We start from the raw sequence: 25,370 nt of genomic DNA, 5'->3' as shown, positions 1-25,370 counted from the left end.
AATCACCAGATAATTTTGGACAAAGAAATATCTCATCTTAGTAAGCACATCTACTATGTGTGTGTGTGTGTATGTGTATTCCCTTTCCTTCTCTTTACCTGTTGGGGAGACATGTTGAACATCAGTTGAGATACAGGTGAGTACACACCAAGCAACCAGTTTTAGTTAGTCTAGAGTGCATCTCCTTTGGTCACCTCCCTTTACAAGGGGGAGGTAATACAGGATTTTGTGTTAGTGACTGAATTCTGTTCTTCTAGGGTCCCATTACTTAAATGTACATTTAGTCAGCGTATGCCACCTACTGAAATGTCACTCCCTATGGGAAACGACATGGCTCTTCAGAAACGCCTTTCCCCAGTTGTTCAAGGGTTATAGCGCAGGGACTGGGAAGAATGTTCTTTGTTGGCATCTTTTTCATCCAGGAACATTCTTCTAGGTAGAATGTTACTATAGCCACTTAAAGAGACAACCCCAACCTAAAGGGTATGTCTCCACTAAAGAGAGAATGGTTTGTATTCCTGTATGGAACAAAAAATAAATTTTTTAACATCACCTGTATTTTTCCTAGGTATATATATCCCATCTCTACTATCCTGCTAAGTCCTTGAGGTGATAGATAAAGAGGAAAGGCATCTATGAGTAGTATGTGGGCTCCCCGACTCACCAACCAGCACCATATGGCTATTCTTGCAACTGCATTCTTTCAAGTGTTCAGCTCTACAAGCGAAAGCTATTCTTCAATTAAAAGGTGGTAGTTTGTGTGGATTAAGATATAGTTACATCTGCAGATTTACTGATGCTCTATTACTAAATAACAGGAATATTTTACTTGATGCTAATTCTATATACCCTACAGTACTTGATATATCTATTACTAATAATAATTCTAAAAGAAAAGCTATTTTATATATTGATATGGAAGTTACTGATAATCATTTTTAAGCTGCAGTTTACAATAAAAGAAGAAATGTTAATTCTGGAGTAATAGGACTTCCAACTAATATGACTTGTATAATGTTATCTGCTCACAGGCACTTTATAGTCGGCTATTGACTATTTATTAATAAACTATTTCATAATAGATTTCCAGTGTGGCTAATGAATAAACATAAAATCCCATGCTGTAAGTATATATAACTTTGATAATTAACTTAAACTTTTAATCAATATTTTATTGATGGTTCTTCTGTTACTAGCTTATTCATTTAAAGGACTTACTGGTCATGCAGATGACTGCATAGTATTTATTCTTGCAGTTTTGGTTTTTACTTTCAAACTCTGTGCTATATTAATATGATGGGTATTATATTCACCTGTAGACTAGTGTGGGGTGACTGAATAAGTAGGAATAACTTATATCTAAAACTTAATTTTCATAATAGTGAATTAATTACCTATGTTAAGCCTACAAGTAACCACAAATTACTGTCTTATCAGCATTCAGACTTGCAGCCTGTATTTTGTACCCACTGGGTTATATACAAGCAAGCATGGTTATGGTAAAATAAGTACTGTATACAATTATATGCACCGGTTATTTACTTCTAGTTATAAACTACTGGTATCCATGTTTTGATTAAGTTTCACAAAGGCTTGTAATCCAGAAACTAGTCCCAAGTCCAGGCCCACATGCATACACAATGGTATGTGTATTATTTTGCTACCCCTTCTGTACTTGTGTAATTGCTGTAATAAATATGATGTTGCTGTATCCTTGCTTATTCTTCCTAAGAATTGAGCTTAAAATAATAAAAGAATATATGTCAAATTAACTGCCACCAAAACTTAATACTTCAGAGGTAGTCAATCTTATTATAGTAACCAACCCAAAGTCTCCCTATAACAGTTACATCAATTCTCAATACTGTAAACAAGCAGACAAAAAGGAACATAAAAAACCATTGTGTCAAGACACAACACAATCACTGAACAAGAAAAAAAAAAAACTCGGGTCTTGTTCCGACGCATAAATCCAGTTCTGCATTTTGTATTTGATTACATACCTGAGGAAGTTTTGATGATTCTCTCTGCACCTTCTGGAAGGGATGCTTTCCTGGTAGATTTGGCTTAGAGTCTGGAACAGTAAAAGCATAGTTGTAATGTTTCTCTTTTAAAGCATAGTTGTAATGTTTCTCTTTTAAGTCTACATAATAATAACAATAATAAGGTTTCAATAATAATAATGGGTGCATCAGCATATTTGATTTTATATTTCACCTTCTCTGTATGTTGTACCTTCCTTTTTATGTGAGACACAAATCTGTTTGCGAGTTGGCCTGTGTTAATCTCATATGTACATCCACAGAAGTTACAGACACTGTCAGGTATTTCCATTTCTTGAGTACACAAAGACTACAAAGTGAACTTGACAGTGTTAATATTTCATCCTTATATAGTACAACAGTTAGAGAAGCTGGACTGTTTAGATGAAAAAGAACAGAAAGTCTGAGTGAAAAGTAAAAAACAGGCAGTGATGTAGTGTGGGGCATGAGAAGGGACTCTGTAGAAGATATGCCCCAATTAGTGGTTATCATTTATATGCATTCCACAGTGAAATGTTAACCTTACAGAAATGAAAAAGAAGAATAATGTTTCACAAAGGGGGTCACACAAAGCAAAGTGAAGGGAGAATGCACTGAACAAGATATTACTACTTATTCACAGTAATAACAATTAACAACATGGAGGAAGACTGATTCACTTCGGACTTCTGTAGGACAGCAATTTCAATATTTGACGGTAAAAAAATCAAGGGTTAAATGCAGCTCTTACTACAGTAAAGTTTCTGTCAGAAACAGAACAAAACTCATAAAGTACAAATAAGAAGAGAAAATTATACCACAAACCAAAGTCATTAATATTTTATACCACTTCCCAATTATGGGGTTGGACATTCAGTCATTTAGTTTAATCACCGTCATATGAATTTTTACATCAGCTTTTCTCTTTATGGGCTTAGATGTGAAATGATTCTCTCCTGTTCTGTCTCCTTTCAACCTGAACACCAACAGGTCTTGGTCTTGGCTTCCTACATGTTCTCTTAGTTTTGCTACCTACATATCTACAGCTTTTCCTAACCCCTCATCAATCTTTCAAACCATCTCTATCACTGGTACGTCAGCATTTTAAATTACAGATCAAAGTAATATACCTACTCCTCAGTAGGCAGTACATTAAATAATGAAAATAAAAATAATGACTGCATAACAAAATAAAAATCAAGCTAGCCATATAATGGTCCTAACATGCTACTTTCTTAAGATTATTCACATATGATGGCATAAACTAGTAAACAAAGCACCAACATGCAGCACTCTCTTGCTAATGTGAAGGCCTGTAAGACTCGGTGACCAGCTAGGCTTCTAATTAACTTCACAGTTAGTTTTCAGTTAATACTGGTAAACACCAACCTCATTTCAAAACAGCACCAGCAATATAGATTTGCATTTACATAAGAACATCTGGTAATTTTCTTGACATAGTCTTTTTACTTATATAAACACATTAAAATTAAAAACTTGCTTACCAAATTCTGAGATGTAAGGCTGCAACTCAGGCTTGTCATACGGTCTTGCAACATTAACAAGTTTCCTTAACGACAGTTCTTCTTTACGAAGCTCGATCACTCTGAGCTGTTATAAGAGAAGGAAGAAGAAATGTGAGGGCACACGTAAGGATTATTGCTTACTTTTATGATTCATCCTATAACTTTATCCATTCCACAATATATCATCTGCATCCATTCATAAATTTATTAATTAGTTACTACTACAGTACCTATATTTCTTTTTCATTTTCACCAGTACTTTATCTCTTCATTTTTTTGGCAACCTACAGTGAAATTGAACTGTTCCATGTGAATGTATGTAAAAATCTTAATAATAATGATGATATGGGAGGAGTCCCTCTTTTATAACAGTGTTATTAAAAACAATTGCTGTTTCAATGGCATTTAACTTGTAGAGTCTTCTATTCTTCTTATATTTTTTTCATTTGCAGGTAGATGGAATATTAAATTTCTAAAGGATATGGAATGATATTCTGCTTTTGCAGTCTACTGTACTACTATATTGTAACATGCACGCAGGCAGTCATCTACTGAGAGAATGTATGAAATGAAAATGTGGACAGGTTTTTATAGCAGGGAGGCTGGGTTGATGTCTTGGTAGGTCAAATTTTCATTGGTCAGTTTTCAGCTGGGGTGATCTTTATTTTCTTTTCTTCCCTTCTTGTTGTTTTACATCAGCCAATTTCCTGTGTTTTTCGTCATGCTGCTGCCTGCTGTTAACCAGGAATGGATTCTGTTGCGACAGTGGGATGGCCATAAGTCTCTCTCTCTCTCTCTCTCTTTCTCTCTGGTTTCTGACGTTTCTCATAGTCACCACCAGCAGAAATTCAGTTTCTTTCACAGTATTTACAGTATGCTTGGCTTTTTTCCCATGATTTGCAATGCTTTGAGAAACTGGAGGCATTGGCAGTCTGATGTTGTGGCTATAATTTTTACAGCATTAGTTAACTCATCCCTTTCTGGTCTTCTCTGGCGTTCGTGGTTGTAATGATTGAATACAGTACCTTCTTGTAGATGACATGAGACGTTCTGATAATGTGGTAGCTGTCATCCCAATATGAGTGGTGGCATCCATCCACCAGGCATGTGAACTTGTAGATGACTCTACTTTTTTCATATCTGTCTCAAAGGACACCAGGTTATTCTTTAGGATGACACAGAAAGAAAAAAAACTAATCAGTTTTGGTAGATACCACTGATAATGCATATTACAGTACTGTGTATCTGAGTTAACTTTTAATTAATAAATAGGCCTAGAAGCAAAAGTTCATTAAAAATGCTATATCTTGATACATTAAATCTGGCTCACAACTTTCTGACTTATCTAAGAATTCATTACTATTTCTTATAATTAATAAGCAATTAATACTGTGTGCATGACACTGGTATAAACAACAGCAAGTACTGACATAAACAATCGAATCAAGAAACAGCCGTTTGCGGATGTCAGTTACCGTAACTAACACGTGTTTATTAAGCGTTGCGTAACAGTTGTTGACTTGTTGAAAATTTGCTAATTTTCAGTGGTGACTTCCACAAATAAAAGTAAATAAACCTTTTATGAATACTTTAAGTTGCATTCTTAAACCGACCCTTGATAATATATGAAAAAAACAAATCTCCGAAATATGTTTCATTTAGCAAAGAATGGCTGAGGTGATGTCGGTAAAATGCAATCAGCAGATGGTTTTAAGAATGTAAACATTACAAGAATGCAAATGGTACTTGATGTAAATATTACAAAAATGCAAATGGTGCTTAATTGCTATGTTCATAAATTATAATACGATAATATAATAATAATGCATGAAGTACTGTATAATTGCATATAGTGTGTAAAACAAGTTTTATTAAAATTATCATTATTCTTCATACAAGTGTATTTGACTTTTGCCAATGCATATCTGTCAGTGTAACAACCTATTCAGGGCCAACAGTTTATCTCTCTCTCTCTCTCTCTCTCTCTCTCTCTCTCTCTCTCTCTCTCTCTCTCTCTCTCTCTCTCTCTCATACACACATGTGAAGGTTTAAAGAAACAAAAGTAGCAGATTTTTGTTTTTGCTGAAAATGAAAGCCAGAAAAGTTTGAAGAGCCCAAAAACATTAAAAGCTGCGAGGAGATCAGAATTCGACATTGTGCTTATAGCCTAGAGTGGTGTAACCTCTGATGTAGCGAAGGTGTAAATATTTCTGGGGAGATCCTTATGGAGCAGGCCAGAATTTTGGTTAAGAACTAAACCTAATGAATGACAGTGATTAATCATGAGATTTCTTCTACTTTTGATAACACAGTAATATATATGTGGAATGACCTGGCAAGACTTTGATTACAAAGGGGGTTTTTTAAGGGTGATTTCTGTCATCCAGGATTTTCTGTGGTCCGGCAATGGCCTGGTCCCAAGTGGTCAGACTAGTAATAATATAATAATAATAAAAAGGAGGCAACAGAATTAACCATCTGATGTTCATGGATGATATCAAGCTGTATGGTAAGAGCATCAAGGGAATAGTTACCCTAATCCAGACTGGGGATATCAGGATGGAGTCTGGAAGAGAAAAATACACCTTGGTCAACATACAAAAAGGCAAAGTGACAAGGACTGAAGGGATAAAGCTACCCAACAGGAATAGCATCAAACACATAGAGACAGGGTTAAAATACCTGGGAGTAATAGGGGAGGATATAAAACACCAAGAGATGAAGGATACGATCAGGAAAGAATATATGTAGAGACTTATGGTGACACTAGGAAACACATGACAATACACAAAGCACTACACCCAAGAGCAAATACAGACAGACTACACATAACACGAAAGGAAGGAGGGAGAGGGCTACTAAGCATAGAGAACTGCATCAACATCGAGAGCAGAGCACTGGGGCAATATCTGAAAACCAGTGAAGACAAATGGCTAAGGAGTGCATGGAAAGAAGGACTGATAAAAGTAGACGAAGATCCAGAAATATACAGAAACAGGAGAAGGAAAAACAGAACAGAGGAATGGCACAACAAACCAATGCACAGACAGTACGTGAGACGACTAAAGAACTGGCCAGCAACGAAACATGGCAATGGCTACAGAGGGGAGAACTCAGGAAGGAAACAGAAGGAATGCTAACAGTGGCACAAGATCAGGCCCTAAGAACCAGATATGTCCAAAGGACAACAGATGGAAATAACATCTCACCCATATGCAGGAAGTGCAATATGAAAGATGAGATCATAAACCACACAGCAAGCAAATGTCCAATGCTTGCACAGAACCAGTACAAAAAGAGGCATGATTCAATAGCAAAAGCCCTCCACTGGAACCTGTGCAAGAGACACCAGCTAGCTTGCAGTAATATGTGGTACAAACACAACCTGAGGGAGTGATATAAAACGATCAGGCAAAGATCCTCTGGGACTATGGCATCAGAACAGATAGGCTGATACGTGCAAGTAGACCAGACTTGATGCTGATTAACAAAATCAAGAAAGTATCACTCATTGATGTCGCAGTACCGTGGGACACCAGAGTAGATGAGAAAGAGAAAAAACTGATAAGTATCAAGACCTGAAAATAGAAATAAGAAGGATATGAGATATGCCAGTGGAAACTGTACCCATAATCACCCATAATTATAGGAACACTAGGCATGATCCCAAGATCCCTGAAAAGGAACCTAGAAAAACTAGATGCCAAAGTAGCTCCAGGACTCATGCAGAAGAGTGTGCTATTAGAAACTGCACAGTGAGAAAAGTGATGGACTCCTAAGGAGGCAGGATGCAACCTGGAACCCCACACTATCAACACTACCCAGTCGAATAGGATGACTGAGAGAGAAAAAAATTAAATGCAGTTGCAGTTTTGCACAGATTTTTGGATATCAGTCTGCCTCCCAGTGCAATAGTACATATGTAATTTTTTGTAATGTACAAGAAACAAATGAGTCTCTCTTGAGTATCACAGTACATCAATAGTAATTAACAATTATATGTGAGAACAAGCAAAACTTACATAATTCACCAGTTCAAAATACCTTCATCAACTACTGATCCCAAAAAGAAAAACTGTCATAACACCTAAATATTGATTGACCGGACTCGAGTCAAGTCCTCTCTTAGCTGTATTTGCATTACCATTGATGTGCATCGTAATTTTATGTAGCACATCTTGCCTGGGCTTGAAGAAAATAAAAGAGAAAAAGAAGACAAGCACAAGATGTGCCTCTTAACTTGTACATTGCAAGCAGCAGTTCCAGCTAATAAACAACTCATCGTGACCGACAGCTTCAGCTGCACGACTTCACTGTTTGATATTTCCTGTAGGATCCCACCAAGTGATGGGATCACACAGGGCTACTGAGACTCAGTGGGTTAAAGGGCAGAAGTTTATAAGAGCCCGGGAAAACAGAATCAAGAGGGGAGTTTTAGAGCTTTATAACTTGCCTTCCATTTGACACGCTTGTGTTTATCAGGGACTTGGCTCTTCAGCGTCTGCATGTAAGAATCTAGATCATCCTCTTCTGCACCGTCTTCCAGTCCCTGTTTCTCCAACTGGGAAGCCTCAGCCAACTTCTTTTCCAGCGAAGAGAGTTCACTTGTAACAGAGAGGTACTTTGAAAGCTGAAAATAAGGAAAAGTCACTTTAGAGAACACTTGAGTATTTTATCACAAAAAATAACCTGTATTGAATCAAGTGTGGAAGTGATTATGCCCAAAAATACCATGTGCAAAAGCTAATGTTGTGTGTAATAAACAATTTTTACTTTTCTGCCAAAGCAAAACAGATGAACTTTGAGCACCTAAGGTGAAGGGTTTTATAAATAAAATAGTGAAAAAATGTTGGCCAGCATGTAGAAAAATTACATTAAATAGACTTGTAATATCAAAAATAAAATAGAGAAACTTTACTGTCAGTGTGTGTTAATCTGAATGTTTTATAATGACTAAAACCCAGGTCATCTTCAACATCTCTAACCTTAGGTGAATAGTATGATTATCCAAACATTATTTTACATCTGAAGTCACACACTGAAAATCTAGTGATACGATGGATCCTTAAACATGATAACCACAATTTAATAACAGATGCAGAAGTTGTGCCTCAAAGTGACGTCTTAAAAGGACGACGTTTATTTCTGCAAGAATTCAAACTACTGTTCCAAGTTCAATGATGAAATAAAATACAACTGTTCTGAAACAGTTGTTTAAATGAAAAATGACAAAAAATATATAGTAAATAAGATATACTAAGATATAGGAAAGCACTGTATGAAAACAAAAGATGCACAGAGTGTCAAGTATCTATTTGACAAGCATCGAATTTGCACATATACAAGATAGGAGCAAAATAGACAAAAAAAACAGTCACTTCAACTTGATGGACAGCTAATGGGTCTGCCCCTCCTGGTAAGTATCAAAATCTGCTAAATAACAAAGACTGACATATAAGTATACAGTAGGGTACCACAGGGCCAACTCGCATAGTTTATAGTACGGCACAATTCCACATGAGGTACTTAATAACCTATTCTAATCACTATTTTGTAATAATTATTCCATTTAAAATATTGAGTTATACTTATGCAAATTCAGATATATCTCTGTATACAATACGTACACATGCCTACTTACGCTTCCAATTTATGTAAAATAAAAAATTCTATACAAAACCTATACAATTTACCACTGTATCGAAAACCCACGAAGGCCAGACTTCAGGACCTGGTGGTGGCATAAGGCCATTGTTGAGCTCACCTTCACCATCCCACACCATAGCAGATTATCTTCCCATACAATAATAGACTCAGTTTTGAGAAGCATTCCTGGGAGAATGGGTCTCCATAAACCCATCTCTTAAAAGATCACAGACCTACCTCTTGAAGGGAGACACAGAAGACAATAGAGTTCAAAGAAGGGGAAGCAATACTCAAAATAAAGAAACAATGACAATGTAATAAGTAATGATTCTTTACCAGTGACTCATAGTTTTCAGCGATGACTTCATTCCCTTTCGTTGCAGCCTTCATGCGCTGCAATCTTTTCCGCTGGACATCGCCAGTGCGATCCAAAAACTCGTCATCAGAATCTGAATAGTAGTCGTCCTCAGAGCGATCCTTCCTTTTCCTGCGAGACTCTGCAAGGAATGACACATTTTCTCAACTACTACTAACTGAAACTAGAGATAAGACTACATTTTCAGTGCTGCTCAGACCAATATTTTGTTTTGAAATTTACCTCATTACCTTGTGAAATTCTCAAACAGTAAAATTTTCAGCCATTTTCAATAAGTTCAATCAAAAAACAGGTTTTGACTTAGGAAAAACCTATTTTTGGTAGTTACTGCTGAGTCCTCAAGGAGTTACCTTCCATGGTCTACCAGAGCTCCATGGTAACCAAACTAATATCACAGAATTCTCTTCTAATTTAGTTGGTCTTTTTAGCCAGGTATTGTGTCGTAATGATTAACATTATAACACGTGATGGTGTATATAATGGACTCAAAGATAAGAGGGCACTTTCCCTTATCTTAAGCAAAGCTGAACCCAGTTTTTCCAACGTTAAAAGAGCCTGCAAGAAAAAGAAGTGACTATTGTGCATCTGCCCTCTTGTTTACAACCGGGCCATTAGAGACCAAGGAGCCATTACTCTCTGTTGGTCAATGCAGGATGACCCCTTGCCCAAATCCCATGCCTTTTCGTCAGGGAAGTGGGAGGGTTTTGAGGATTCAACAGCAACTATCAAAAAAGGTTTTCCTAGGCCAAACCTGTTTTTTGATAGCGTAGTTGCTTGTTTCATCCTCAAGAAGCTTTACAAAGAAATTGACAGGTGACAAAAAAGGCTCAAGCTCTCAAATTTTAATCCCAACACCCCAAAGGAAAAAACGTTTCTGGTCCAAGTTCAAGCCACAGATTTCAAGTCCCTTTCTTTATTCCAAATACTCTTCAGTTTTTGGTACCAAGGAATAAGAAACTATACACGAACTTACGTTTTAGGATGCAGTTCTACAGTGGCTTAACTAAGAAAGCTGGGTTTGGTTGCAGTACTGTCGCCCTTCTCCCAGCGATAGTTTGCACACTCGCTGTCAATAAGACCCCTGGTTTTCTGCCGTAGCACCTAGGGGTTAAGACTAACCATGCCACCTACTGATAAACAGTGTAGTCGAATTTGTTCAAATACGTAGCATTAATTTAACTGATGACCACCCTGTGCATTTGGAGACTTCTTCGAAAGAGACATGTCTGAAGAAGGCCAACGACGTACAGTACTTACTTTCCTAATATCGTGTGGCCTAGGAAAGGAGTGTGGATTTGCCTTTTTAATGAGAAACACTACAATCATTCGCAGTTCTTGTAGGGAGAGTGGTTAGTTTGCGCTAGGGTGTAGGAAAATCAGACCCTCTGGGATGTCTGCCATGACTTCTAGGAAACCTCAAGTGCTTGAACCGGGCATAATGTCTTGTCTGCTAAATTGAGTTTTCTTATAAGAATAAATTTCCTTTTTAAAGGATCCTCATTCTTGGCCAGGAATGATGGGCCAGGGGACAATAATAATTGATGGTCAGCTGTTTGCATGATGCATCGTCCCCAACTAAGACAGCCCAGTTCACTAATACGAGCTCCTGATGCTAATGTAAACAAGATCACCTTTTGTAGCATGTGTGTTGTGGTTGTATTGGGTCCGCTGAAGCTGAACTCAGGGGTTGAAACAAGTCTAAGCACCTCGTTCATGGACCAAGTAATTGGAAGCCTTTTGAGAGCAGGCCTTTGTAGAGTAAAAGACTGCAAAAGGAAAGTGACAACTTTTATACTGGGGTCAATTCTGAATCCATAAAGCAAGGGTTCTGTTAATGCAGCCTTGTATGCCATGGCTGTTGTAACCACAAGGCATTTGTCTTCAAAAGGGTATATAAGAAAAATACAGTGTTTCTTATAGAAATCTCAACTGGGCTCTCAGTATGGATATAATCTAACCATATCTTCCATACGGACTGGTATTGCCAGATAGATGACGTCCGTAATTTTTGCAATAGGTACCTAGCAATGTTGGGTGAGTAATTTTCATGATAGACATTTTTAAAACATCCATACGTGAAGGCCTCGGCCCAGAAAGAAGGATGCGTAAACGACTTTTCCTCCTACTGTCTGGGATAGAACAGAGGACGTTAGTGGAATTGATCTTTTCATCCGTTGTTGAAGTGATGGGAACCAATGTCTGTTTGGCCAATTTGGGGCTATTAATTTAGTTGTTCCTTTGAAGGTTCGAAGTTTGCTCGAAACCTTCAAAATCTGGAACAATGGAGGAAAAAGATATCGTCCTCCCCTTATTCCAGTCTTTAGGAAGACATCTCTTGCTATTGCTTGACTGTCCAGGTTTGGAGACACATATATTAGGAGTTTGTGATTCTCACACGTGGCGAACAGGTCCACTTCTGGTTGCGGGTGCGGAAGCATGCTGGGTATTGTATGAAAAGAAAGGTTGTCCAACATCCACTCTGTTGAGGCTGTTGTTTTCCTTGATAGAGAGTCTGTTACTACAATGAGACCCCTGTGAGGTGAATTGCAGACATGTGCCACTTCCTTGCTTGCACCATCCTAAGGATGGCTAGCATTATCATATTGAGAGGAGGTGAACATGATCCTGACCTCTTGATGTAGGATATTGTAGTTATGTTGTCTCTCTCTTCTGGAGGTTTGAGTTTTTTGAGACAAAAAGACAGCCATCAGCTCCAGGAAACTGATATAAGAATTCCTCAGAGTAGCTGACCACCTTCCTGCCACCGGACGATCCTCCCAGTGTCCTCCCAACCTGTCAACGAGGCATCTGTGTGTACTGTCACTCATACGGACGGAGGAGTCAGGGTGACCTATTTCGCTTGAGATTCCTTCCAAATCCAAGGCCGAAGTATCTCCCCAACCTTTTAATCTTTTGATGAGGTTGGTCTCGCATCTTTTTTCTTGCATGCGATAGCCAGAATTTGTTCACATTTTTAGTTGCAATCTAAGCACTGGATCTATTACCGATGCGAACTGCAGCAGGCCCATCATACATTCTGATTGCCATCTGGAAACTCTGGGCTGTGCAAGGAACATTTGAGGTCTTTCCTTATTCTGTTTTGAGTATGATGGGGAGAGACAACAGGCTGAAGTGTATCCCAACACAGTCCCAGCCACTGAAAGTGTCTGCTGGGCGTGAGGTAGGATATTTCCAAATTTATTATAAAACCTTTTGACTGTACTATAGTCTGTTGACCATTGCTCTTAGGTTTTTCAAGCACTCTTTTCTTGTGGGGCCCCAGATCAACCAGTTGTCTAGGTAGGCTATTAGTTGTATTCCTTTTTGTTTGTTAAATATTCTTAAGGCTATGTTTAGCCCAAAGGGTATGACTTTGAATCTGTTAGCCCACAGGGTATGACTTTGAATCTGTAAGCATCTTTCCCTATCCGGAACCTTAGGAAGGGGCGGAAAACAGCTATAGGATGTGCCAGTATGCATCTTTTAGACCTATAGAAACTGTCCAAGTCCCTTTTGGAATGATTCAATGTAACTAGGCAGTGGTAGTTATCCAAAACTTTCAGCAAACAATGTGCTTGTTCAATGTTGATAGGTTGCGGATCACTCTTCTTTTGGAGGAATCCTTTTTGAGGACACTGAAGAGACGTACTTGGCAAATGTACGCATGTTTCTCTATGGGCCCCATTAACAGGACCTTTCTGCACATATAAATAATGCTGTCCCTCCACAGGGAAAACTTCCATTGTCTGTGATGTCGTTGAAGCCGACCCCCAAACATACAATTCCTCTTGGTATCTGCCTCCTCCTCCTTCTTTGACAGAAATTCCAGGAGTTGCTTTTCCTTGTTCCCCCTATAAGATGGTTTTTGGTCCTTGTGAAAAAAGGATGTCCTTGCTGTTGTTGTCCTTTTGTAAGGAATTGTCCTTTCTGACCAACTACCTGATTTTTGAGGAAAACTTTTGGGGGTGACTGAAGGCTTATATGATTTTTGATCAAAGTGAGCCTTTTTTGGGGTTGGGTGTAGGGAAATTTTGGGTTCTTTGTTTCCTGAATTCCCCTTTCCCCAGAAGAGCGTACATTGTACAATTCTGTTGGCGGGCATGGTCATCGAGTTGAGCCACAACAGACTCCTCAAACAGGTCCTTACAGAAGGGGTTAGAAAGTAGTAATGCAGTGACATTAGAGAGTGATTTGATGGAGCCCTCCAATGCTTCCATTTGCACTTTTGTGTGCCATTCTAGGAAGCCACAGAGTGCTTCCCATCGGGTTCTCATAAGACTTTTGGCCTCAACAGCAAAAATTATCCTGGAATCTTCTGGAAGCCTTTTGTTGGCAACTTTCAGCAAAGTGGTAGAGGTTATAATACTAAGGAGTCGGAGCCTATCATAAATTTCTGACAAGGCTGTCCCCTCTGAGAGTCTTCTCATAGGGGTCCCAAACTGCTGCGTAGCTATATCTAGGGAACTTCTTCCTTTAAAAAGGGAGTTGTAACATTGCCCATTACTTGGTGGAATTTCCCGAAACTAGGATGACTGTGGCAGATGGTTTTAATTCTGCCATTGTCTCTTGTTTTTAGTCAATACAAATTCTGATAATCTGTCTTCACATGATTAATACTTTTGAAAATGTAGGGACAGAAGGCTGGGGCTACTTGGTGAGCAACTTGGGTCTTATTCAAAATGGAAGTAGAGATCCATTTTTTGTTGACCTGGTAAAGGGTGATTTCTATAGCTTCTAATGCTTTAGGCACAAGTAGGAAAACCGTTTCTGTTAGTGGTTTCTCCATGTCTGGTGAAGATGATACCAGGTGCCATTCTGTATTAGGGAATGCTGCCGTTTGTAGATTCTACATGTACAACTTCAATCATAGTTTTTCTCTCATTAATTGCATACTTGCCATCGGGAGAGAAAATGCACATTGAGGTGTCTCGCCAAGGATTATCAGTACCATCAGGGGTGAGTATTGGAGCCCCTATTAAGTTTTGATCTGAAGTTCTGTATTCCGAACTGACCCCTTTGTTGTTTCCAGTCGGAATTCTAACATTAGGTCTTGTTTGGGCAGCATTTGTATCCACACTCACTTTTCAGTTACAGGATGTGGTACTTTTACACTTTGGGGTGTACATGACCAACTTACTTTCCTTTTTGGAATCATGCTGCATGTCCCTTATATATTGCCGTTCTGTGGCAAGGGCATCTTTTAATGGTACTCAATTTCCTTACGGAATTGATCAAATACTGCAAACTGTGTACAGTATCCTTTTTCGGGGAGCTTGCGCAATCTAACTGAGCTTCAACAACTGACCTGCAATTGCCTTTTAATCGAGAGGCAGAAGTCCTGGGTAAGTTTCTATACCCCTTCAAAAATGTAGTCATTCCAGTTGGAGTTAGGTGGATCCTAGTATCTCTTTTGGGGGAAAGATCCTATACAGCAACAATAGCTGCATGGGGAATAGAATTCCTTCTGGAAGGTTTCTCCCATGGCCGGCTAAAATTTGTCCCTGAGCCTTCTGGGTTCAGCAGGGCCATTTCACTGGTAATGTCCACTTCATATTCTTTAGTAAGAATGTCAACCACATGTAAAGATTCCTCTACTTCCTCTGTGGGGTTAACCTGGGAGGTACTGGGGACTGATGTTACTGGGTTTTGGCCCAAACATTGATGTTGTCCTGAGAAAGGATTAAATATCTGTTGCAGGAGTTATGCCGGAAAGATATAATCTCCCCCTTCCTCACCCCTCCCGAACCCTAGGACCCATTGAGACAGTTTAAAAGGACTATTTTGTCCTTAAAGCTTGCTACCGGGAACATACTACAAATCTCGCTCACATCTGGTGACCAAGCAAATTTTCCTTGTTTTTTACAAGGACTATACTCATGGCAGGTGGTATGGAGTAATGCCTAGACTAGTCCTGGATTAATTGGCTCATGCTTAAGTGCACAGGCTTATATAAAAGGAAAAAATTTATACTACTACGTAGCTTTATTGTTAGGTTATCGATTTATTTTGCCCAGATATTATTATTCTCTTATCCTAGGGCCCTCGGTCTAAGCTAGGCCACTTAAGGATATGTAATCCTAGGACATAGGCTAGGCTACAGACAACATCCACTATTAATCTAGCCTAAATTATTCTCACTTACTGCCTAGATTATTGTAGACATCGTATAATCTGAAGGATTTTCTATATTAATGATAGGTTGTCAAACATTTTCTTTGGTTAAAACATTTAGTTAGAATCTAAAACAATTTTTGCTTTACGAAACTAGGTGGCAATCAACGAGCTGGGTTCCGGCTTTTACAAAGAAATGATCAATTTCAAAGTTTAAAATTAAAACTTTTAACTGGAACTTAATATTAAGCACTTATCTTGCTATTTTTGATGTTTGCTTAATATTAAGCACTTATCTTGCTATTTTTGATGTTGACTTAATATTAAGCACTTATCTTGCTATTTTTGATGTTTCCATGATCCTCGATAATGAAATCGGAAAAAAAAGAGTAAAATTTTTTCGGAATGCTGGTAACGGCTTGAACCATTCACTATGGACCAAAGTAGTGCAGCAGATAATTGCATATTTCATAAGAATCGTTCAGATAGTGAAACAAGCATGAAATTTTGCACAAGTGCTCTTTAAAGTTCCCTCTATCAGAAAAGGGCGCTGGCCACGCAAAAAATTTAATATGGCGGCCAAATTCCAAGATGGCGGCCAGTATCGACAGATTTTGGCTAATTTTTCACTAGAATGGCATGTATTTGCTTCTAGCAATATGGTAAAGCTCTTCCATACTATTTCTTGTGAATATTATGTTTCTGTAGCTTCCCAGTACAGTTTACCTTTAAATATGGGGGCTATATGGCTGCCAAGAAAAGGTAGAAACAATAATTATAATGAGAAATAATGCCCGTTCAACAATTATCGTTTTAAGCATGGATCTTGGTTTCTGTGGTTTTAGATCCTAATGAGGCCATCTCTTCGAATAACTCATCAATTTTGAAGGAAAATTAATAAATGTAAAGAGTGTATGTCTGCACACAACCAGGGCACACTGGTGACATCACTGCTGTGTAACTCAGCATGGGGTTCAGTGCCAGCTAATCCAGCTTTACTAATCCTGTAGTCTTAGACTAGTAGTTGTAGTATAGTTTAGTTTAGTGTCCCAAATGCTTTCTAACAGCCCCAGACCAGCTATAGTTAGATAGCCGCACCTGAATAGACAGGATGTGCCAGCGGGAGAGCCGAGCCAAGAGGGTATGGGGGCTGTACATGATGGTTCATGTACTTACCCGGATGGTGTACAGATCACACGGGACTTAAATGGCACTGGATGAATGATCGGGCCAGGTGTAGGAGACCGAACCTAGTTGAATCCCATACAGGAATGTGTGCTTTGTTTAAGGTGGTAAAAAGGATAACCCCTCAGCCTTAATCAAAAGTGAAATCATGGCAGAATGTGATGCCAATCCAATATTGAGCAGTAGAAAAACAAACTGGAGTTGGTGTTGTCTTTGTCAGAAGGACAAAAGAGGTGAGCACTTGACATCACCTCCAAGTCATCATGTTCTAGACCATGATGGGTACACAATGCTGGCAAGGAACATTCCCATGTTCAGTGAAATTAATGAAATGCCACTAATAATGGATCCAGCAAGGCTGGATGAAGGTGATGGCATAGAGGCCACTCTCAGAAAAATGCAGCAAAATACCATGTGAACTGTCGCTTGTTGTTTAACAACACTAAACTGGACCGTGCAAGAAAGCGACAATCCAATGACCAGACCAGCAACACTGAGACTAGTCGTGCAAAACTGCGCCGAACCAGTCATGACAATGAAGTTTGCATTTTCTGTGAGAAAGTGGCACCTGCATCTGATCTCAGACAGGCTAGTACTAAGGGCCTTGACTTGAAATTGCGTGAATGTGCAGAGATACTTAGTGATGGCAAGCTCCTTGCTAAGTTGACTGGTGGGGATGTCATTGCACAGGAGTTTAAGTATCACCATGCCTGTCTTTGTGCCCTCTACAACAGAAAAAGGTCCTACCTGAGGAGCCTTGAGAAAGACCAAGGTAGCACTGAGTCAGAATCAGATGTGTATCCACTAGTTCTGTCAGAACTGATGACATACATTGTTGAAAACAACCTTTGTTCAGATGATCCAGTCACATTTCGGCTGGCAGATATTTGCCACCTCTACCAACAACGTCTGGAACAATTAGGTGTAGAGTCACCAAGTGTAAATTCCACGAGACTCAAAGACAAACTTCTGGCAGAAATTCCAGAACTTGAGGCTCATAAATCTGGCAGAGATGTATTACTTGCATTTCAAAAAGGATGTGGGAAAAGCACTTGCTCAATCATCTGATCTTTCAGAGGCAGTTATCATTGCTAAAGCAGCAAATATTCTCAGAAAGTCTATACTTGATCATCAGTCACGGTTTGATGGCACATTTTCTGAGGCTTTGTGTAAGAAATTCTGTGCCTCCTCTCCTGCTCCAGTTTGTAGGGATGGTTGAGCATGGGGCTGACATCAAGTCACAGTTACGATTTGGAGCATCAAAGTCAGACCAGGCCATTGCACAGCTCATGCAGTTCAACTGCTACTCCCGATACAAAGAGGGAGCAACAACTCATAGACACTCCAAAGACAGAGAAACACCATTCCCAGTCTACATGGGACTCTCAGTCTATGCCAAAACCAGTAAGAGAAACCTGGTTGAAATGCTACATCAGTATGGCCTCAGTATCTCTTATGACAGAGTACTGGAGGTCTCTGCACAGTTAGGAGATGCCACAGTTAGCAAATATGTGGAGGAGGGTGTGGTCTGTCCCCAGTACTGCGAAAAGGGTTGTTCACCACTGCAGTGATGGACAACATCGACCACAACCCATCTGCAACTACTGCCACTACCTCCTTCCATGGAACTAGCATCTCCATATTTCAGCACCCCACCAAGGAGAACACTGGACAGGAAAGACAGCAACTAAAGTTTGCACCTGAGAAAGTGAGGTCGGTGCCTGAATTGCCGGACACATTCACAAACATCTCACCAGCTTCCTTTCAAACAAAGAACCCTGTGCCACCATCACGGTTAAAGCAAATGACACAGATGTTCTTGTCGTTGCAGTCAGTGCTTTCTCCACTCTCCACAATCTAGGGCTAGAGAAGCTATGGGTGGCATTTGGCCAAGGCCAGAGCCTGCGCTGGATTGCTGTGCATGACCTGTGCAACTCTCTGGGCCAGGAGAAGGTGAATGGCATGCTCTTCTTCCATGCGTTCACAGGCTGTGATACAGTGTCAGCCTTCCGAGCAAGGGCAAGAAGACCGCCTGGCAGACATGGAACATCTTTCCAGAGGCCTCCACTGTGTTCTCCAAACTGAGTCACTACCCTCTCAGAGTGGAAAGAGTGACCTGAAGGTCCTGGAGAGGTTTGTCATACTTATGTATGAAAGATCCAGCACTGCTGGCACTGTGGATGAGGCTAGACTTGATATGTTTGCCAGAAAACAAAGGGCATATGAGGCCATTCCACCAACCAGGAGCTCTCCTCCAACACACCAAGCGTGCTGCGTGCCAGGCTGGTTGTGTGTGGGGCAGGCCACCCAGTGTCAGCCACAGCCAGAGAACCCTGCTGAGTGGGGATGGCAAAAGTCTGGTGAAGCATGGCAAGTCCTCTGGACAACCAACTCGCCCTTAGTAAGAGTTGCCAACAGCTTACCAAATGTGGATGCAAAGCAGGCTGTCAGGAAAGGTGCAAGTGCTACAAGCTGGGTCTTCCCTGCACAGCTCTGTGCACTTGCAAATGTGAAGTCTAGATAAATATTGCCCTCTCTTCAGTAGATAATCAGCTTGAGCATCCAACGTGTCATGCTATGCCTACCTTCTTATCCTCGAATTTTTCAAAGGTGTAGGTTGAGAGACCTATACATAGATTGGTTGCGTTTAGTCCGTATTTCTCTTCTTTTCTTTTTATGGTTACAGTCTTAGACACAATGTTGTATGTGACCATACCATTACTATTTCAGTTGAAAATAGCATATTAGTTAAACTGTCTGATCACATGAATATACCATTAAATAAAAACAGTTGGTCTCTATGTCTGCTAGCGCTGTGGATAAAAAAAACTTTTATTTATGGCAACCATTTTGTACGCCATCTTGGTTACAATTCATTTAGTAAGGGTTTTCAATAAAATGTGTGGTATGGAACATTTTTATAACCTAAAAGTCGAGTTTTAAAAAAAAAACTGGCATATTCCATCCAATAGATGCTCCCAAACCAGTGAATCTCAACATAGATGGCGGCCATTTTGAAAAATAGCCGCCATCTTGGATTTTTCAGGTGGCCAGCCCTTTTCTAAGAGAGCGTAGTCTTAGGAATGTTTGTGCCAAATTTCATGCTTGTTTCACTATCTGAACGATTTTTACAGCAATCTGCTGCACTAAAGAGAGTTAACGGCTCCTTGGTCTTTAACGGCCTGGTTGTAAACAAGAGGGCGGATGTGCATGCGCAACAATCACTTCTCTTTCTTGCAGGTTCTTTTGACATTGGAAAAACTGGGTTCAGCTTCGCTGAAGATAAAAGAAAGTGCCCTCCTATCTTTGAGTCCATTATATACTCATCACATGTTATAATGTTAATCATTACAATGCAGTACCTGGCCAAACAGACCAACTAGAAGAGAATTCTTTGATATTAGTTTGGTCACCATGGAACTCTGGTAGACCATGGAAGGTAACTCCTTGAGGACGAAACAAGCAACTACACTATCAAAAAGACTTAGCTTGTTCCAAATGGAAGTTTCATATTATTGCCTCCAACCAGCCTGAATATCATTATTTTAATTTATTCATTTAATAACACACCAACATCAATATTCTCAAGTCTTGCAGGGCTGGCCTTGATCAGAACCAATATTACAGAGCTTTATGTAAAAATGGACCATGTTATCAATTCAAACCCTCAACCAGGGATCAGTCTCAGGAAAAGAATACTGCGTCTGTCTGCCTTCATCCCAGACAAAAGGATATTGCAAGCTGCAAAGTGACTTGTAAGGTAGTCCCCAGCTAACGGCAGGGGTTCCATTCCCGGTCAATCGCCGCTGACTAAAAATCGCAGACAACCAACAATCGCCGATAATTATGGTAAATGGCGTTTATGACGTCGTAAGCACCAATAAACCGCTTATCAGCCCCATTAACCGCTTGTCAGTGTCGATAAACCACTTACTGATGCTGATAAACTGCTTACCGACGCCAAAAATCACTTACCGTCACTGGCAATCTGGTTAACGGTGTTGTTAGCCAAGTGTCGTAAAACCAGAACACCGTTAACCAACGCCGCTGATAAGCGAGGACTGCCTACTCTAGATTGTCTTTACAAAGTTACAAAGGTGAAAAATCAATTACAGTTATTCAAATGGCCCAATTTTCAGGAAGGTTTGGGCATAAAGACATAAGAAATTAATTACTTTTTGTATTTTGTTCTACATTTGTCACGAATTTTTAACCAAAGCAAAATGAATAAGTTATGGAATGTCTAACAAATGAATCTTTCATATAAAAATATTATATCACATGTTTTCTTTGAAAACCAAGGTAAGACATGTTCCACTTAGCATGAGATCATTTCAACCATTGATGGTCCAATTTGAAGAACAAATTTTCCTTCTATATGCATACCAGTGGAAGTTATAACTATTAATTAGAGAGCAAATTCTTTTTGTCATTGAGAAATCAAACCACTATATAAGCCATAACTGATTAAAAGAGGATTGTCTTTAGGAGCTTAAAATTACTGCATAGACCACAGTTGAAAAACGTCTATGACAGTACAGAATTTTCTGACAAACAGGTAAACAGTTGTATATTTTTGGGAAAATGGCTGATTTCAGCTGCGCTTTCTGTTTCTACTGTAATCACATTTTTTTTAATCTTAATTAATTAAAAAGCAGTTAGTAAGTGAACAAAAGACACGTCAGTGCCAAACCACAACCTAGATGAAAGAAACTCAAATCTTACCGTGTTTTGCTTGGCGAAGAACACCATGTTTGTCGAGCAATCTGCAGGCTTCCAAGGCACACTGAACAACTGCAGCTTTTTTCTTCCCTCTGTGTTCAACGATAGCTACTAAAGGGCCACCTCCAGGACCAGGTATAGGAAGTCTGAAAGAAAACTAAGAATTATGAAAAATATACATACATACATACACGGACAAAATAAAATGGAATATACTTCCAAGATATAATCCTTTTATTTTTATTTGGTATGTTTTGCCTCTCTTTATTGTTTGCTACTAATTTTGTCTTTTTCCTCCAGACTCATGAATGAATACCGAGTCAAATCCTGAGAACTTTACTCATCAAAGCAAAGTTGGCAGCTGTGGTAGTGCCTTTGCCTTATCTTCAAGATTGTTGTTGGTGTGATGCTAACATGAATATTTGGGAGATTTTGAGTGGGGTCTTTGATTTCCTAAGAGACTGGTACTGAACAAAAGCTAACTAATAAATAAGTTACACTTAAGAGATGTAGTCTTAAGAAACTGCAAGTATTGTGACTCTGAATTTGTGATACTATATTCTCATGTATTTAGTTAACTTAATGGCGTGCATATGAAACCTATTCATATGGAACAAGCCAACAGGGGCCACTGACTTGGAAATTTAAGCTTCCAAAGAATGTGGTGTTCATTAGGAAGAAGTAAGAGGAGGTAAAGGGAAATACATAAAGAGATTCCACTCATTAAAAAAGAAACAATAAATTAATAAATAGATAAAAATTTATTAAAATGCAAGGAGAATAGAATTAGGGTAGTAATGCATTGCATCTTTGCTTGAACTTCTGAAGTTCCAATTACACGACATCCAAAGGTGTGAGGAATAAAGGGCCTCTGGAACTAAGAAGTTTGACAGCGAGGCACATTTACTGCATATTGGTGCTTCTGCTGTTCAGCAAATCTGGTTGCTCTCGGTAGATAAAGGGATCACGGATCAATGTGAATGTGAAAGAACCCTGTTGAAATACAACTTATGAAAAAGTGACAAACAAGAATCCATTTTCAATGGTCAAAGTCATAACCGCTGCTAATAGGAATCAGAAACCTACCACAACGAACCACTCTATCTAAAAGAGACAAATCTCTTGCAGAAGCAGACATCCACACCAGAGAACAGTATTCAAGTAAAGGAAACTTTCATTAGATGTTTCTCAAAAGTCCATCATTATGAGAGAGAGAGAGATCTTTATCTGTAAAAGTGTTTGAGTTGTTGACATAATCAGTATGACAGAGAGCGAGAGAGAGGTCTTTATCTGTAACAGTATCTGTTGTTCCTGGAATCCATTTATTCTTACATCCAACTCCCAATGTCTGGTTCATGTTTTAGCTTTGAATTTATCTTGCATGCCAGGACGGGTGAAGCTGACTTAGATTTCAAGTATAATATACATTATAAAGAAAGCTATCAGACCATCCATACTGGTTGAAGAGTAGGGACAACTGTGCAGTATTACATGTCATGTTGTCAGAGACCTTAAGGACTGAAGTGGTTTGAGATGAAATAAAAAATGGAGGGGAGCAGTTGGTCTGTCAAAAAAAAAAAAATTGTTTTTAACTAAGAGTGTCACCAGACCACTGAGGTGACATTATTGGATGAACTGAAAATTCTGAAGATCTGGCAAAATTTCTTTCAAAGAATTATTACCAATACTTGATATGTTGTGGGTTAAATCCTTGTAACTCTCTCTCTCTCACAATGAATATGTTAAAACTCAAATATTTCTACAGGTATAGTCACCTCTCTCTCCCTCTCTTTCTCTCTCTCATAATGAATATGTCAACAACTCAAACATTTCCAGATATACTCACTCACTCTCTCTCTCTCATAACGAATATGTCAACAACTCAAACATTTCTATAGATAAAGACTTTTCTCCACTCTATCACTCTGCTTGAGAACAAAAACTACCCAACAACTGGTAGCAGCTTCAATCCAGCTAGCTCTTCTGGTGCTCTGAATTCCAATTTTCAATACTGAAACCATTCTCAAATTATCTAAGAAACAGGAAATAAGTAACCATTATCATCTTTACGCTGACAAATATTGAGAATCATTAAAATGCATCATGAACACAGTTTATCTCCACTTGCAGAGAAATTTACTAAAAATAGAAGCTGTATCTTCACCTTTAGTTGTAAGCAACACAGGCCAACCTAATTTGAATAAATCAGTAGCATATGCTTCTAATGCTTTACACTAACAAAAATTATGCTCGCTTCTTACGAACCCAGCAACAAAGGGACTCTGATATTTCTAGCGAGTGATGGTAGAAGAAACTTTTTCTCTTTTCTGATTAACTGCACACGACTCCATGGTTAATAAATAATGCAAAAAGCCATAAAACCAATACTCACTCTACTTTGCACTTATAAACCCCAGGGCTTACATCTTCCGCAACATATTCAGGAAGATCATAACCCTCCCGCTCAAACCATCCTCGGAGGGTCTTCTTTGGGTCATTTAGGTAAAGCTCTTCATTCAGGGCTGCAAATGGATTAACATCATTCTCGCCTTCTTCCTCTGCATCCTCTCCTGCAAAAGGATGTGCAAGGGGCTCATACACCTCATATATAGTTTTATATAACACATACCCCTGATACAATGGCTCTAGGAGAACTGTGGCAAGTTTTTTCTCTCAAGAGCCACCCTCTACAGAATTTGGGCAAATGGCTTTGGAAAATTAGAAAACATTTATCAGTGAATAATGTATGACCTCCAGCATGTGTAAGTTATTTTGCCGATAAATTCTAAATATCACATATTCTTTGACCTTCTTGGTATTTCCACAATCACCAATTGCAAGTCTCATCATCTTTATTCCTTTCACTTTGAAATATCTGCCAGATGGTGTGTTTACTAGTACAGTATTTACTTCATACTTCATGCTTTTCCTAGTTTTTATTTCGTATTTCATGTGTTTACTAGTATTTACTTCATACTTTATGCTTTTCCTAGCTTTTATTTCGTATTTCATGTGTTTACTAGTATTTACTTCATGCTTTGTGTATTTACTAATATTTAGTTCATACTTCGTGTGTTTACTAGTATTTACTTTGTACTTCGTGTGTTTACTAGTATTTAGTTCATACTTCGTGTTTCCTAACATTTACTTCATATTTCATGTGTTTACTAGTAGGCTATTTACTTCATACTTTGTGTTTACTAGTATTTAGTTCATACTTAGTGTGCTTATTTACTTAGTACTTCGTGTGTTTACTAGTATTTAATTTGTACTTCGTGCGTTTACGTACTACTATTTAATTTGTACTTCGTGCATTTACTAGTACTGTACTGTATTTACTTCATACTTTGTGTGTTTACTAGTATTTACTTCATAATTCATGTGTTTTCTAGTATTTGCTTCGTACTTCTTGTGTTTACTAGTATTTACTTCATACTTCATATGTTTACTAGTATTTACTTCATACTTCGTGAGTTTGCTAGTATGTATTTACTTTGTACTTTGTACTTTGTGTGTTTACTAGTGTTTACTTTGTACTTTGTGTTTACATACTAGTATTGACTTTGTACTTTGTGTTTACGTACTAGTATTTGCTTCGTACTTCTTGCATTTACTAGTATTTACTGCCTTCAGTGGCATATTACATACTACTTTCCTTTTAAATTTGCCAATCACATTCATTTACTCTTTAAATAATGTTCCTTTTCACAAACTGGAAAAGGAAATCACAGACACTATTTGCCATTTTTTGTCTTCCACCAATTTTCATGGGATGAAAGTTCA

At 38.7% G+C, this 25,370-nt stretch overlaps 1 protein-coding gene across 1 annotated transcript in view; it reads right to left on the bottom strand.

Annotated features, from left to right (window-relative positions):
• The window catches only part of LOC136856046 (kanadaptin), a 70,389-nt gene that overhangs the window by 19,721 nt on the left and 25,298 nt on the right, over window positions 1-25,370 (bottom strand). Inside the window, exons 6-11 of the mRNA XM_067133609.1 lie at window positions 23,980-24,157; window positions 21,591-21,733; window positions 9,530-9,690; window positions 8,001-8,177; window positions 3,527-3,632; window positions 2,004-2,074 (exon numbers count right to left, since the gene is read on the bottom strand). Coding sequence (XP_066989710.1) covers window positions 2,004-2,074; window positions 3,527-3,632; window positions 8,001-8,177; window positions 9,530-9,690; window positions 21,591-21,733; window positions 23,980-24,157 — 836 coding nt within the window. The remainder of the gene's footprint in view (window positions 1-2,003; window positions 2,075-3,526; window positions 3,633-8,000; window positions 8,178-9,529; window positions 9,691-21,590; window positions 21,734-23,979; window positions 24,158-25,370) is intronic.

Source organism: Macrobrachium rosenbergii, chromosome 34, assembly GCF_040412425.1.
Source record: "Macrobrachium rosenbergii isolate ZJJX-2024 chromosome 34, ASM4041242v1, whole genome shotgun sequence".
Lineage (NCBI taxonomy): Eukaryota > Metazoa > Arthropoda > Malacostraca > Decapoda > Palaemonidae > Macrobrachium > Macrobrachium rosenbergii.
This window is presented reverse-complemented; position numbering and strand designations above follow the sequence as displayed.